The sequence below is a fragment of the Pelophylax lessonae genome, assembly GCF_965119305.1.
Source record: "Pelophylax lessonae genome assembly, chromosome: 1".
Taxonomy (NCBI): Eukaryota; Metazoa; Chordata; class Amphibia; order Anura; family Ranidae; genus Pelophylax; species Pelophylax lessonae.
This window is the reverse complement of record NC_138768.1, coordinates 706,029,027-706,046,066: the sequence shown is the minus strand read 5'-3', so window position 1 is coordinate 706,046,066 and position 17,040 is coordinate 706,029,027. Positions and strand designations below refer to the sequence as shown.

Below are 17,040 nucleotides of genomic sequence, written 5' to 3'. Positions count from 1 at the left end.
GATCTCCTAAGTGACAGGCAGGGTCAGATTGCAGGGTTCAGCATAGTTGAACCCTCGATCTGTCCTTGTGTCACACAGTCACCTTCCCCCACACACGTTAGTAAGCACCAGGCATACATTAACCCCTCCCTCTCCAATAAAATGAACCCCTTCCCTGCCAGTGTAATTTTTACAGTAACAGTGCATATATATATAGCACTGATTACTGTAGTAATGTCACTGGTACCCCCAAGAGTGTCAAAAATGTCAGTCAAGGGTCCGATCTATCCACCGCAATGTCGCAGTCCCGCAAAAAAATCGCAGATCGCCGCCATTACGCGTTAAAAAAAAAAACCACCAAAAATGACAGAAATCTTTCCCTTTGTTAGTAAACGCAATAACTTTTGCGCAAACCAATCAAAATACGCTTATTGTGATTTTTTTTACCAAACATAGGTAGCAGAAAACAAATTGGCCAAAAATTTTTAAAAAATTTGATTTTTATATTTTTTTGGGGGGGGGGAATTTCATATAAAAAAAATGTTAAAAATATTGTTATTTTTTCAAAATAAACTCTCTTTTTTTGTTTATAGCGCAAAAAGTAAAAATCGCACAGGTGATCAAATACCACCAAAAGAAAGCTCTGTTTGTGGGGAAAAAAAGGACGTAAATGTTTGGGTACAACGCCGCACGACCGCGCAATTGTCAGTTAAAGTCGCACAGTGCCGAATCGCAAAAAGTGGCCCAGACATAAGACAGCAAAATCCTCTAGTGGTAAAGTGGTTAATGGCATCCCAGTCTTAGTCTGTAGGTTTTAATATTGAGTTGGCCCACCCTTTACAGCTATAACAGCTTCACCTCTTCTAGGAAGGCTGTCCACAAGGTTTAGGAGTTCGTCTATGGGAATGTTTGACCATTCTTCCAGAAGCACATTTGTGAGGTCAGCCACTGATGTTGAAGAGAAGGACTGACTTTATCCCAAAGGTGTTATATCTGGTTGAGGTCAGGACCAGTCAAGTTCCTCCACCCCAAACTCGCTCATCCATGTCTTTATGGACCTCACTTTGTGCACTGGTGCGCAGTCATAAACAGGAAGGAGCCATTCTCAAACTGTTCCCACAAAGTTGGGAGCATGAAATTGTCCAAAATGCCTTGGTATGCTGACACCTTAAGACTTCCCTTAACTGGAACTAAGGGGCCAAGCCCAACCCCTGAAAAACAACCTCACACCATAATGTTTTGGAGTTGCTGTAAACTTCATCGGGCAATACTATATTTTGAAGTCCATAGCAGCTATAAAACATTTTTTTTTCGATATTTAATGAATAAATTACTCAGTAGAGACATGTAAATGACATGTCCCCAGTGTTGAATCAGATAACAAAAGCATTGTCTGTTGAGATCATTGAAACGCACTGCTTCCTAAGATAATCATGCTGGTGCACCTGTAATAGTACAATAGTCACCTGTATCTTTTACCCTATGCAATCACTGCAACCTTTTGATTAATTTAAACTACTATGCTTCAATATGTCAGTTAAATCCTAGCTCATGGTTAGGGTTAATTTTTGAAACAATTGTTTTCCAGACAATAAAACTATTTTCAGACAAATAAATTCCAAACTGTCTTTTTCAACATACTGAAACAATCACTGACAGTTTACTTAAATAATGTATTTTTACCAGTGTTCATGTCACCACATATGTAGCATTGCATATTTCTATTATGAAGTGATAATGCAAACAGAATAACACATCTGGGCTCATTCACCTCCATCCAAAGTAATATTGTGGTATAATATATTCATGTTTTAGGAATCTTGGGCTTTCACTTGTCATAGCCAATTAGAATTCAGTGCATGAATCCAATTTCATTTTATTTTTAAACATGTGATTTTCACCACGTGTTTAACTTGGGATGGTGTTAAAGGGAAGATATGCATAGCTACAAAGAATTTGGGGATGCATTGAATTTTTCCTTTGGTTTCAAAATGTAAGGCAGTCTTTGTTTGCTTTTTACTTAAAAAAAAAAAAAAAAGCAGGCATGGTTGTCTGAAACTGGTTAAAGAACAGTTCAGGAACAGTTTAACAGCTTTGCACTATTGCACATAAATGGCTTATTTAATAAAACAGTACAAAAAGAAGAAATGATGTGCAAAAAACTTAACCTGTAGCAGCCAATCAATTTCAATCTGTGGTAACAACATGGAAACTTGAATTATTACTGGTTGTTAATGGGATATTGTACTTTGCCTTTTGCTATCTGAGTTAATACATATGACTGAAAGAGTTAATAGCAGCATATATTTGCTAACTATTCCATTATTCTTGAATATGTTGTGGTGGGCCTTCACCTGAAATTAGATGGGGCTAGGATAGTCAGAGGTGGGGCTATGCTATTTTGGCAGCACATATTTTGATTGGGATTGAATCTAAAAATGGCCCCTAATGATCACAAACGATTTTCAAAACTCATAATAAAACCCCAAGGTTTCTTTTTAGGTATTCATATCCTTGCATTACACAACTTGAGGCAGACCTTTACTCACTAGATGGAGCTTCCATTAAATGGATCATCTCAGTATACTAATTTCTGGCATGGCTTTCTTTCCACCCTTGAAGAAGCCTAGAGTCCAGTATTCAGTTGTGCTAACAGATAGGATTGCAATGCACATGTGCCTCATATGGTCTTCATTCTCCACACTAGTAATGTGCCAAAATGAGGAATTTACAGTTTTTTGCTAATGTTAGATACACCAAAAGCAGCATCATAGTTCTTGTGAAACTTGTGGTTCTGCACTTCACAGAGGAGGTCTTGTTTTAATGGATAGGCAACTTAAAAAAGGCAAACGCTGTGTCTAGGTAAAAACTCCCTGTAGACTCTCTTTGTCTAGGGAGAGCTTTACTTTGCAGTCATTACTATGTTAGCTGGCTAACACCATTCCATATTGCCATGGTAACTGATTCACTCAAGAGTGCTGAGTGCGTGTGCATGTACAGGAATTCATGTGGACAGGTCTAAGGTTCCTAGGAAGCTATAAGGAGCCACCATTCAAAAATGGGAGTGGTGTCAGGCTTCAGGTTTGAGTGGTCAATCTCAATATACCGTAGACATAACTTGTTTGAGTGGTCAATCTCAATATACCGTAGACATGATCTTTGACAAATATGGCAGGAATCCTTGTATCTGCGGATTCCACAAAACCTCTGAAGAATAGGCCTTAGGAGAAATGGGAGATAGGATTGGAAGTGTTGGGCTATTTTTTAGGCTGGCACAAAGTACATGACTGCTCTCCTCTTCTCTTATGGACAAATAGATGCATCTCAGGATCAACCAAACAATGATGGTAATGATATGATATGATATGATATAATATAATAAAATATAATATATATATATATATATATATATATACATATACCGTATATACTTGAGTATAAGCCGACCCGAATATAAAACGAGGCCCCTAATTTTACCTAAAAAACTGGGAAAACGTATGGACTCGAGTATAAGCCTAGGGTGGGAAATGCAGCAGCTACTGGACCCAGCTGGACCACCACAAGACCCAAAACAGGGGCTGCAGGCATGGTGCAGGGGCTGCGGACATGGTACAGGAGATGCAGGGCTGTGGGCATGGTACAGGAGATGGTATAGGAGATGGTACAGGCATGGCACAGGAGATGGTTCAAGCATGGCACAGGAGATGGTACACAGGCATGGTACAGAGGGTACACAGGCATGGCACAGATGGCACAGGCATGGCACAGGAGATGCAGTGCTGCGGGCATGGTACATGAATCTCCTGTACCATGCCCACAGCACTACATCTCCCGAGGAGATGCAGGGGCTGCGGAGGAGTCTTGCTTACCTTTCTGCCTTGCATTTAAAAATGGCGCCGCCCAGCGCCAACAAGTCACCGCGCATGCGCCTTCTGCACGGGAATAGCCGAACGTGTACGGGCTTTCCCGAGCGGCGCATGCACACTGACTGGGAAAAGGTAAGTGAGACTTTGACTATAAGCCGAGGGGGGCTTTTTCAGCATGAAAAAACATGCTGAAATACTCCGCTTATACTCCAGTATATACAGTATATATTTTTTTTGCACAACAAGCACTAACACTAAGGCAGGCTAGGAAAGATCTGAGTCATGTGAGAGCTGTATATCGATTAGGAAAAAGTGACCACTAGAAAAAAGGGCAGGCGACGATTAAGCCTATCTAGAGGATTCCACTAAACTTCTGTGTATCAGCGCTTGTGCCCAACAATGTGAATAGGGGACAAAAATATTTGGTGAGTGTCCATCTGATGGGATTGGAAGTGATTGTCACACAGCGGTGGTGGTTTGTGGTAATTTTATTCTTCATTCACGAGGCTTATATCTACTATTTTTAACTATTTTGTTTTGGACTGTGCACTGATCACGATTTATGGTTTGAAGATATATTTTTGGGATTATGTTAGTACGCCTTTTTAAGAGTACCTTCTTCACATTTAATTAACTCATCATTAATGAACCATATATTCACAAATTATTTTTTGCACTGCTGGTGGTTTTCACTTAATGTGGAGTGATTTGCACTTTTTTATATAAATGATGGTAATGAGACCATGTTTATAATGTCTATGGACAATTCTTTGTGAATTTTCAAGCATGACTAAGCATTGGAGATACACATTTAGAGAAGAGTTGTTAAAATACAGCTTGAATCAGTAATAAATCTGGATAAAGCTGTCACTTCTTTAGTGGCAAAATATTTGGAAAGTACCAAAGAATTTAGGGTTTGGATAATGTAATTGGTTTAATTTTTTTGCCTTCACTTGTTCCTTTTTCCATTGAAAATAAAATTAAATTTTATTGTTACACTATGTTACCTATAAAAAAAAAGCCACAGTAACATTGATGCACATCATGTAAATACAAGTAAATGTAGTCACTGAGGTGCACGGTATGTTCTTTAATAAAATGCTTAATTTTTAAGACAGTTTCATTATAACTGAGTCAAACAAGAGATCCCTTTAGGAAAACAGTGCTCACTTTGCATTCCAGAAGAAAGGTCAATTGTCTAATAATAGTAGTGGTCTCAGAATTGCACAGTGTAATTAACTTTTATACATGGTAGGTGCTTTGAAATAGGGGAGTAGTAAAAGAGTATGTTATAAACGTGGCTTATCCCTATTGTGTTACATTAGTATAACTAAAGTGCAGATCATGCTGAATTTAGAAATCCTACAAGATATTTTCCCAAATGAATACCAGACGTTGAAACTTGAGACTCACATATTCTGATATAAAAATAAAAAATCATTCTGTCTAGTTATGAAAATCCTGACTTAGCAGTACACAGTACTTTGCTGGTTTATTTACGGCACACCTCAAGTTTTTGTAAAGCCCCAAAGTGAGAAGTGAATGTGAGGGGCTACGTAAAATCTGGCAATAAAATGGCATAAAAGATGTGTAAAAGAGGTGTAAAACATGCAAAGAAGTTGCAAAGTATGATATTGATAGGATTAAAAAAAAAACACATTATATCACTCAGTTCTTCAGTTTCCTAATACTGAAAATCGGTAAGGTTGAATAATAAGCTGTGAATATAGAGCAGGGGTAGATAAACTTCGACCCTCCAGCTGTTGCGGAACTACAAATCCAATGAGGCTTTGCAAGACTCTGACAGCAAAACACATGAATCCAATGAGCATAACGGCACCTTAAGGGGTTGAAGTTTACCTACCTCTGGTATGGAGGCTATGGAGAGAAGCGTAAAAATGCAGCATGTCTGTGGTTTTCTATACTGCACTCAAGCCCTCCCCGAAATCTCTCTCCATCCATGAATTTTTAAGCACTGTAACTAGGCTGCAGTCCATAGAAATGTTAATGAAAAAATAAAAGATAAAGTACCGTATTTTCCGGCGTATAAGACGACTGGGCGTATAAGACAACCCCCCTAATTTTCAAGTTAAAACATAGGTTTTGGGCTATACTCGCCGTATAAGACTACCCCCCTTCCGAAGCAAGGCAACACCATTGAAAAACATCAGATTTCTCATAGATCTCCAAGGTACCCTAGTACTGTAATACATGTAATCTCTCATAATATCTCCAAGGTACCCTAAGTATTACCAGTAGATGTAATCTCAAGACGCTGGCTGTGCGGGAATCCCTTACCGGTATACAGTATGTACCGTAGCTTCGGCTACATACAGTATACCGCTCTGAGCCAATCACAGTGAGCGATGTATTCTATTATTGAATGCAAAGCCTGCTCGGATTGGCAGAGTCAGAGAGGCGGGCTGATGTTACTCCGTCAATCCGAGCAGCATTTGGATTCAATAATAGAATACATCGCTCTCCCTGATTGGCTCAGCGCGGTACACTGTATGTAGCCGAAGCTACGGTACATACGGTATACCGGTACAGGATTCCCACACAGCCAGCGTCTTGAGAGATTACATCTACCGGTAATACTTATACTTAGGTTACCTTGGAGATATTATACTCAGCATATAAGACGACCCCCCATTTTTGGGGGATTTTTTTGAGGTTCAAAAGTAGTCTTATACGCCAGAAAATACAGTACTCCTGAATGCTTGTACAGAAGAGACACCAGTCTTTATAGGAAAATGTTATACATTGCAGCTCACCAGTTCTTAAATGTGGTGATTGCAATAATTTCAATTTTTTGGCTTTTTTCCCTTTATTTTCACCTGGTGATTCAACCAGTAACACACTTCCTCTCTTAACATGTCTCCACTGTGGATAGAAGAGCAATGAGACACCTTTGGACAGCAACATTATCAGGCTGGGAAAAAAGTGTTGTTAGATGCAGAAAGTGTTGTTAGCAGATTTAGATTGACTTTATTACTCAAATAAAACTGACCTCCAGCTAACCTTTTTTGTTTTGGGCTATGACTATATAATGCACCATTTTTATTATTTTTGGGGGAATATGTTCTTGCCAGTCATAGCAAAATAAAAAATGCTCATATATCTTTAAGGATTTGTTAAAACAATGTAAAAAAGCATGACTAGCCAATCCTAAAAAGAGCTAAATACAACCCAAGTCAAAAATATGCATACATACTTCATAAAAATGTCATAAATCCCGTATTCCATAAATAAACCATACAAATATATAGTTTAGTAACACCGTTTTAACTTTGAAAACAAAGTTTATAGAAACATGTCCAATATTTTGCAATCCAAAGTCCATTTTGTTAGTCTGCTTCATAAATAGTCATGGCACTTTCACCGAAAAACTGAGGGCAGGTGAGAGGGAGCACAGAGCATTGTGCATAGCATTTGTGCCCCGCAGGTTAGGAATTTCTGCTCTAGATTGCTAAAATATATTCAGTGTTTAAAGCACTTGTAAACCCAAAAATATACTTGCCTTAAAACAGATTATTTTATCGTTCTACATGTTTTTTTGCAAGCTTTTTTATTCCATGGTTTGTAAGTATTTCAAAATACCTTCAGGTGTCTCAACAGGAAAAGCCATTGCAGACACAGTAGAGACCCTTAGTTTGGATCAAAATCCTGACATGGATTTGGTGTAGTGTCAAGTCAATCAGCTCCTGGGACTCCTTCCACTAGATTTATTATCACATACTTGAAGCAATATGCTTGGACGGGGAACATTTTTGATGAAGCATTGGTATTGGCTGCAATCTGATGGGCACATTTAGAAATACCTTGTGATCCTGCTAGCATCTGCATCTTATCTGTAATGGTATAAAATGGTAATGATCGATGTAGTGCTGTCAACCTACCTGTACGTAGTCTCCCTGCAGTCAGCCTGCAACATTTTTGCCAGCCTCTCTTCTTGGCCCATTCAAAGTCCTTTCCACAGCCCTTGGAGCTCCAAGCTGAGGAAGTATTTTTTGCCCTTATTTAATAAGAAATTTTGAAAGCTAGTTTAACCATTTAATGGTTAGTTTCTGGGCTTTGTTTAAATATGCTTGCATTCACCTTACACGTGTGTTGCTCTTGCATGCCTTATTAAATAAGCCTGAGTGATTGTACATGGTATGTAACAGTGCTCCCATTGGTAGAAGTGGCAAAGGCTGAGTATTACAACATTCAGCATTAGTAACATACTGTATATTGATAGTAATGTGAAACCTCTGGATGACTTGCACATGGTGTATTGGGAAATAGAGAATTCATAGTGCTGTCTTCCTGAGAAGTATAACGCCAAGACTTCAAGTTCTTCCAAATGGGAACATACATGCATTATGACTGCTGAAGAAACTTGTTTTCCAAAGAATTTAATCTATAACTGACATGTTTTGAAGTAAATACAAGAGCAACATAAAAAGATCTCCTTTGTTTCCATAATGTTGTCAGTATTTTGCCCTTTTTTCCTTTATACGGTGTGAATAAAACTCCTGCTCTATGTGGTTTTAATCTCTCTTGCTTATGATCCATGTCAAATGTAAAAGCTTGTATCCCATATCGGACACAGATGCTTTGCAGAAAAGTTTGCATACCAGCAACCAGAGGCACTCAAAGCTGTTTGAATTACATAGATTTTTCTGCAGCATCATATGAAGCATAATGTGCTTCCAATAATTCAATGCAAATTCATTTCTGAAGAGAGTGTTAGCAAACATTACAATTAGTGATGCACCGATCTGATATTCGTATCGGATATCGGCCCCGATACGGGCAAAATAGCTGGATCGGGGGATCGGTAAAATTAACAGATCCACGGGCCGATTCGGTTTTGCTCTTAATAGCTTGTGACAGGTGTCAAAGAAAAAAAAAAGAGCCTCCTGCAAATGCCTTTCAACTCTCCCAGTTAAGTAAACACAATGATTACAATGTATCTTTTCATTCTGTCTGCCGGAGGAGGGAAGTTTAAACTCTTAGTCCCCGTTCACACTAAGGCGACCTGTGAGGCGACCTGGTCACCCCACAGGTCGCCGTAGGTCGCCTTCCATAGGGAAGCTGCGGACCCGTTCTAATAGGAGCGACACAAGTCGCTCCGACTTAGAAAAAGGGTCCGGAGCTTCTTTGGGGCGACCAGGAGGCGACCGCCATAGACTTCAATGTTATGAAGTCCGTGGCGGCCGCTCCGAGGTCGCGGCTTGCTGCTCGCACCGCGACCTCGGAGGTCGCCCCTGGAAGTAGCGTCGCTCGTATGTGAACGGGGCCTTAAAAACTAAACCCATGACATTTTAGATTTTGAATGCACAATGTTATAATGTTATAAACTGGTAAAATGTTATAAACTGATGAGCTAAATCAACCATTCACTTGTAACTCTTTGGAATCTACTGGCATGATCTGTGTACCAAGGCCCCAGCACCACCCTCAAACATGAAGTCTTAGTCTCCCCTTTCACAATAGATATACCCTCAATGTTTTACTGGTGTAATTTAAAATATAATAAATGTTTTCCAGAGAGAATGTGGTCACTTTGGAATGACTATGGTAGATAGGTGAACCTAAGGACTGGAGTATTAATATTCCAAAAAAATGGAAGAACTAGCATCTACACATAATGTGACTACCAGTTGTGGGTGAAATAACCCATAGGTTGCAAACAGAGCATGGCTTTTAGAACAAGGGAAAGTAATTGTAATTAGGGATGCACCGATCCAACTTTTTTGGTCCCGATACCGATCTTTTGCTTTGTGAAATCGCCGTTACCGATACCGATCCGGAAATATTATTTTGTTATAAGCTCACAAAACAGTACTTCCAGATCGGACTCGGGAACGGCGATTTCACAAAGCAAAAGATCGGTATCGGGATCGGGACCAAAAAAGTCAGATCGGTGCATCCCTAATTACAATTACTTTACCTTGTTCTAAAAGCCATGCTCTGTTTGCAACCTATGGGTTATTTCACCCACAACTGGTAGTCACATTATGTGTAGATGCTAGTTCTTCCATTTTTTTGGAATATTAATACTCCAGTCCTTAGGTTCACCTATCTACCATAGTCATTCCAAAGTGACCACATTCTCTCTGGAAAACATTTATTATATTTTAAATTACACCAGTAAAACATTGAGGGTATATCTATTGTGAAAGGGGAGACTAAGACTTCATGTTTGAGGGTGGTGCTGGGGCCTTGGTACACAGATCATGCCAGTAGATTCCAAAGAGTTACAAGTGAATGGTTGATTTAGCTCACCAGTAGTGACGAGTGAATCACCAGGATTGAACTTGAATAGGGCCATTTTGAGATACGTGAATGTCATGGATCACCAGTCCAAAGGGTGAACTGATCCTGCTAAGTAGTGAACTGGTAATAGACAAAATCAAATGAGGATTATTTGCCCTGTAATCTGGTTACACTTAGTTTAGGAGGTCATCTGAATGTGCAGATCTCTTTATCAGGGTGATGTGAGTGTAGGGAGTCTGTACTCCTAGTCTACTGTCCAACAGTGGGCCTGGTACATAGCTGGTGATGTACTGTAGTGTAGCTGGAAGGTCTTTTGAACTAAGTTTAAAGCTGCAGATTTAGAATTGAGAACACTTATTAATGTCTTGGCAAGAGATCTACATCTTGTAGAATGCCTGTTCAGTTTTTGTGCCTAATTTTCAGTTCATGCCACATGAAACCCAGGCCAAAATGAATGAATGTACAATTCATAAAGCAAGATCTTGAACTGCAGTTAGCAAGAGATTATTTTGGGTTACAAGAAACTTTAAGGTCAATATTGGACCTCCTGGATCTCCTACAGCTCCAAACAATTTGTGCCTGCTTATAGACAAAATATTATGTTGTCTCAAAAAATGAAATGTGCCACAACCCTTATATAGTATAACAATATCTACAGGAAAAAAGATGGCGGGATCTCAAGACCCAATTAACACAAATTCCGATATAAAATTCAACCCTTTTTTTGTTGCTTAAGTTAACAAGATGTTAAAAATAATTATTTAATCCAACAATACATAAACTATTGGTAAATACCCCCAATTGCCATTTTAGTTACTTATCATAACATACATTAAATTAGAGACATATGATGGAGAAAAACACCTCTCTTTCATATTTTAACAAACATGCCAACCAGCATTTTCATTAGCCAGATGCTTTGCTTGGATGGTATCCACTAAGCAGACAGAGGTAAAGGTAAACTGCTCTAAACGCAACAAGAAAATGTACAGAAAAATATACATTTGCACAGTGAAAAAAATGAATAATAATCCACAATATTTACCACCAGAGAGGTCCAAGAGGGAGGCCTGGAATTGGAGCATAGTTACCCCCAAGAAAAGAAAAACGCACCCTCAGATGACACCCAAGGCGATTATGCTATTTTCTGGGTGTGGAGCTTCATCTTGTTATTACAAGCTATAAAAAATACAACAGTAACTACAAACTCAATATGATGCGATAGGTAAAAATGAACTAAAGGTTTCTCAATCCTCCTTAATATATACCACCAATCCAATTATTATATCCAAATATATATGTCAGGCTTGTGTAAATATCTGGGACAAAGTTGGTGTATCACAATTTTTTATATAAAGGGTTAGCTGATCCAATAAGTGTAAATACCTATTTAAATAAAGCACTTTCAAGAGCAAATCCCACTATAACATGAGGACACCATCCCCTTCTATACATTTATCATTCTGCCAAAAAGTTCCTACATTTCCATATCTGCCATTTTGTCAGAACTTATATTATTAAATATGCATTACCTTTAAAGGGCCGCCTGTCTTCAACATAGAGTGCAATACATATACCTATTAGTCAAAAACCGTATAGTGCTGGATTATCTGTAAAATATGCAATACACACTCCATTACACTCTAAGATGTCACCTTTAATAGTGCCCACATACCTATGGGTATTACACTCCCCTCTTTCTCATAACTCAACCTTACATTAATCTCAAGGGCGTCATCCAGGATACATAGACTCCCGGAGGGAAAACTGCATCTTAAATAGTCCCCAAATTGGCCACAATTGCCACCCCCCCATATGCCGCACAGTGTCCAAGATAACAAACATGGTGGCTCCTGGCTGACCCAGCTATCAGCGCATGTGCACCAAGTACCAGGCGCCATCTTCTGAAGTCATAGCGCTTACAGTGTCTGACATCAAAGCAGCCCTGGGCGCCAGAGGTGCGCATGCTCAAAGGCCAGATAGGGTCGAGCATGCACACGTCACCACCAATATATGCCCAGGAGCATGAGAAACAGAGGGAGGCACCTCCCGCTGGTCCCTCAGACGGATAACAACGATGGCAGAAGAAAGCTGTTGGTGCTGTCCTCAATAACCAGTCAGATTTTGCCTTTCAACCTGTAAGGAATGACAAACTTGGTCTTAAGGTGGTATTAAACCCAAAACAAAAAATGGAATATATTGCAGCTTACCAATCATTAGATGTGGTGGCTGCCTTAATTTTCTTTTTTTAGGTGTTTTTCCCGGTTTTCACCTATTAATATGGTCACTAACACACCTCCTGTATTAAAGTGCCCACCACTCTTGAAGAAGGAGCATAGGGGGCACCTTTGGACAGCAGCATTGTTAGTCTGGAGGGAGGGATTGTTAGGGGATTGTTAATGTATTTAAATCTGCTAGCACATCTAGCAAATTAAATCCAAATTTCAGCTAATACTTTATAGGATGTTACAGCAAAGAGTTTTCTTTTTTATCTTTTGGGATAAAGGTTGTACATAAATAAAAAAAAGGTGATCATTGTAAGCATTCCTGCCAGTGGTAAATGGTCTATCTCATCCCTGTAACTGCAAGAGAGCTTTTCTGTTTAAAATCAACAAACTTACTGGCTGGATCACCAGATGAAAATAGAACAAAAGATTAACAAAGGAATCTAATACAGCCATTACATCTAAAAGTTGGTAAGCTGCAATATAATAAAAGGGTTTTGCTCTTAGATACATCCTAATAGACTTAATTTAGTGCATATAGCTGGCAGTTTGTCTTGAGTCTTCAGATTTCAGTTTAAACAATCGCACCGCAGTGGTGTGCGCTGAAAAAAAGTAGGACATGCTCCACATGCTTCTTTTCAGCATAACATGTTGCTATAAACTACACTGTAAATAGTTATGTGTTTTGCAATTAACCTTATTAAAAATGATCCTAAATGTTTCACGCTATTAATTGTTATTCTAGGTGGGGTGTTTTTGCATCTGTAGCTTGTCAAGTACCAATAATCTGTTCTTGATTGTGAAATGTTTGATAGTAATAAATTATAACTGAAAATGTTCCCCACTTTGTCCTTTTTTTTAGTTATTTGAAATCACAGTCCCGCTGTCTCAAGGACCAGTAAAACCAGTAACAATTAGTTTTGCAAACCATACATCCTGTCGGTGCATGTCTAAGTTGGATGTTTACAGACAAGTCCATTCAATTATCAGACGATCTTTGCCAGCAACACAAATACAGTAAGTATCAAGGGGGTTTAGATTCTATTATGTATTTGCTGTTAAGATATAGATTTTTCAAAAATTGCATTTAGAAAATTTTAGGATGTGTAGAAAGGATTTAACATTATTGCCCAATTTGCACCAAGATTGTCTAAGACCCAATCAATTGGCACACATAACTTGTGGTCCAAACGTACCCGTTAGCACTAACCTGCCAGATAGACTATATCCATAAATACCATGAAACTACGCATATATAGGCTTTTACCTATGCATTTTAATTCCATGTTCTTTGAAAGCTGGTGTTGCCTTATGGGTTTATGTGTAATCTCCATTACTGTCTGACCTGATGAGGAGTTATGTATAAATCTCCTATAATAATTGTAAATAGATGGATGTGAATATTTATTTTTCAAGATATTGAGTGTTGATGTCAAACACATAGATGAATATTAGTGTAGACTTTTAAAGTCTGACCAGCAATAGTAATTTAATTAACAAGTCCGTTTCAAATGCCAGCCTGCTATGTGCACTGGAAAACAAACTGATATGCAGAATAGTACCACTCTGTACTTAAGTTCCTGATAGCCAGACATCCTGGGGCCAAGGCAATACTGATAAGAGAGGAGGGCTATCGAGAGGCTGGGTTATGCTCAATATAGGGGATGGGGAAATTGTCCAATCCTGAATAATATACGCCCAGACGGAGGAGAAGGGTAGGATTGCTACACCAATCAGAATGGCTCTGAGCAAGGCGATATGGGTCTATATTAGTGGAGGTGGGAAGGAGAGACTTTCTCTTGCATGCAGACTAGGATGAAACTCCCATGGGAAGGGTAATTATGAACTTTTAAGGTATACATTGCTTGTCCTCTTTGTGTTGATAGTGCTGTGTTTGTATATGAGTATCATACTCTATATTTGTTCAGTTAAACTAGGAATATTTTCCATTTTTGTATGTACTATAGATAGATTGTTGTAAATTAATTTAGGCTTTCAGGCTATATACCAATAAAACTAATATTGCTGTTTTGAAGCTTTCACTCATGGTCAAAGAACTCTCATTTAACCCGAATATTGTCTGAGGTAAATTAAATCTCATATCTTCTGGGTAACACTGGTAATACAAGCTAAGACCAGTGCAAACATTGCATTGTTTACATTAAATTAACATTTAGGCTCCTTTCACACTTGTGCAACTTTAAAATGGGTGTGATTTCCATTGCGACTTTGCCGTGTAACTTGACAGGACTTTGATGCGACTTTGGATGAGTGCAAAAATGAAAAATTCCTTAGGTTTCTTATTTTCTAACACATTCCAAATTGTCAAAATGATTAGAATTCAAATTGGTCGAAAATTGATCAACCGATTCAAATTCTGTGTTAAGAATAGCTGGTTGTTGAGCAGCGGGCTGGGAAGCCAGCCGACGTGTCCTTAACCACCAATGACTCATCAGCTGTTAATGAGTTTCCCACTAACAGCTGCTTGTAAAAAAAAGAATGCAGACAATTAAAAAGAAAATAAAAAATAAATAAACGGCATGAGGTCTCCCCTCCCATGCATACCAGGCCCTTTGGGTGTGGTATGAATTTGAAGAGGAACCGCACACCAATTTTTAAAAAAAACATTGTGGGGTCCCCCTCTAAATCCATGACCCTTATTCGAGCATGCAGCCTGGCAGGTCAGGAAAGAGAAGGGAGCAAGTGCCCCCCTACTAAACCGTACCAGGTCACATGCCCTCAACATGAGGGGGTGCTTTGGGGCAGGGGCTTTGCCCCCCCACCCCAAAGCACCTTGCCCTTTTTTGATGGGGACAGGGGCCCTTATCCTCACAACCCTCGGCGGGGGTTGTGGGGGTCTGCGGGTTGGGAGCTTATCATAATCTGGAAGTCCCCTTTAACATGGGGGCCCTCAGATCCCAACCCCACCCCCTATGAGTATGGGGTGCATAGTACCCCTACCCATTCATCAAAAATGTGAAAAAGTGAATAAACGCAGTAAACATGTTTTTGACAATTCCTTTATTAAAAAAATAAATAAATACAAAAACAATGTCCCTTGAAGTAGATCCATCATCAATCACACCGCCCTCTGCACCACCACACCGAAAAGAAAACCCTCTTGTCCTGACGATCGCTCCCGCAGACTGCCTGCTCCTCCATCTGACAGCTCCTAAATACCTAAAGGGCAGGGCCATCCAGGGACATCACTGGGGGGCACTGCCCTCTAGTAACGTTTTCTTTACAAGGGGGCGGGCGGTGTCACCTGGCAATGTCACGGGGAGGCCCCCCGCCATTAGGTATTTAGGAACTGTCAGACAGAGGAGCAGGCAGTCTGTATGATCCTCGGGGCCACAGGTTTTCCTTTTTTGTTGCAGCAGGCAGTGTGATTAACTATGGATCACCTTCGGGGGACATTGATTTTTGTATTTTTTTAAAAAAGGAATTGTCAAAAACAATGTACTGTGTCTATTCACTTTTTACAAATTTTTGATGAATGGGTAGGATAGTACCTCATACTCAATCACATAGGGGAGGGACAGGATCTGGGAGCCCCTTGTTAAAGGGGGCTCCCAGATTCTGATAAGGGGAAACTCACTGACAGCTGATTAGTCATCAGTTGTAAGGGACACGGTGGCCGGCTTCCGGCCTACTCCTTAACAACCAGCTATTCTTCACACAGAATTAGAATCGGTTGATTCATTTTCAACTGATTCAAATTTTGATCGTTCTGAATTTGTTAGACAATAAAAAACGGATTTTTCATTTTTGCACTCATCCAAAGTTGCATCAAAATTGCATCTATATTTAATGTGGGTGCGACTTTCATGCGACTTTTGAGGGTTAACATATTGAGATCTATGGACCTCAAGTCACATGAAAGTCAGACCAAAGTAAAGCAGGAACTACTTTGAAGTTGCTGCAACTTGAAGTCACACCGATATGAACAGTACTCAAAGGGAAACATGGGGTGTGACTTGCCATGTGACTTTGGGTCCAAAGTTGCTTGCCAGATTGTGTGATAAACAGTTTTACTTTTGACTGCTGGTGATTGTTGTGTTTGCAGTTTTATGTGTTTTTTAGGGGGTCTTTCCTTGCAGTTTTTACACCTTTTCTGTCACTTTTTAAGTAGCCCTTTTTTTTCCCTCTCTTTCCTTCCTTCAGACTACTAATTAAGGGGAGTGGTTAATTGGTCACAGGTGTTTCAGATCTTATATAACTTTCCGTAGGACTCATTTCTGAGCTTGCCACCTTTTTGCTTGCTAGAATTCTGAGCAAGTGGAGCTTGACTACGTGGTGAGTTAAAAACCAGAGTTTATAACAGGGGTCTTCAAGATTGTAAATAACATCTCAAATTTTCTGTTAGTGGTATTATTGTATCCGGGAAAATGTGTGCTAGCAAGATTAAAGGTTTTGTGCAGTGCACATTGTGCCGCATGGATGCAAAAACAGAGCAACCAGGATGGATACCGCTGCGACAGATGTGAGCGGGTTGCCCTTCTGGAAGCTCACATTAGAGATCTTGAGGGGAAAGTTGCAACACTGGGGAGAACTGACAACCTTGAAAGGGGTCCTCTGCTCACTGAGCAGGTGGCTGATGGGGGTTAATGCGGAGTGTGGATGGGTAAGTCAGGATTATCAGGTAGGAATATGGGTTAATACAGTCAAAGGGAGTGGTAGGGGCTCACAGAAAAGGAAGGCCAGCC

The 17,040-nt window shown here is 39.6% G+C and overlaps 1 protein-coding gene across 1 annotated transcript in view; it reads left to right on the top strand.

Moving 5' to 3' along the window:
* The window catches only part of VEGFC (vascular endothelial growth factor C), a 230,284-nt gene that overhangs the window by 188,064 nt on the left and 25,180 nt on the right, over window positions 1–17,040 (top strand). Inside the window, exon 4 of the mRNA XM_082261991.1 lies at window positions 13,197–13,351. Coding sequence (XP_082118117.1) covers window positions 13,197–13,351 — 155 coding nt within the window. The remainder of the gene's footprint in view (window positions 1–13,196; window positions 13,352–17,040) is intronic.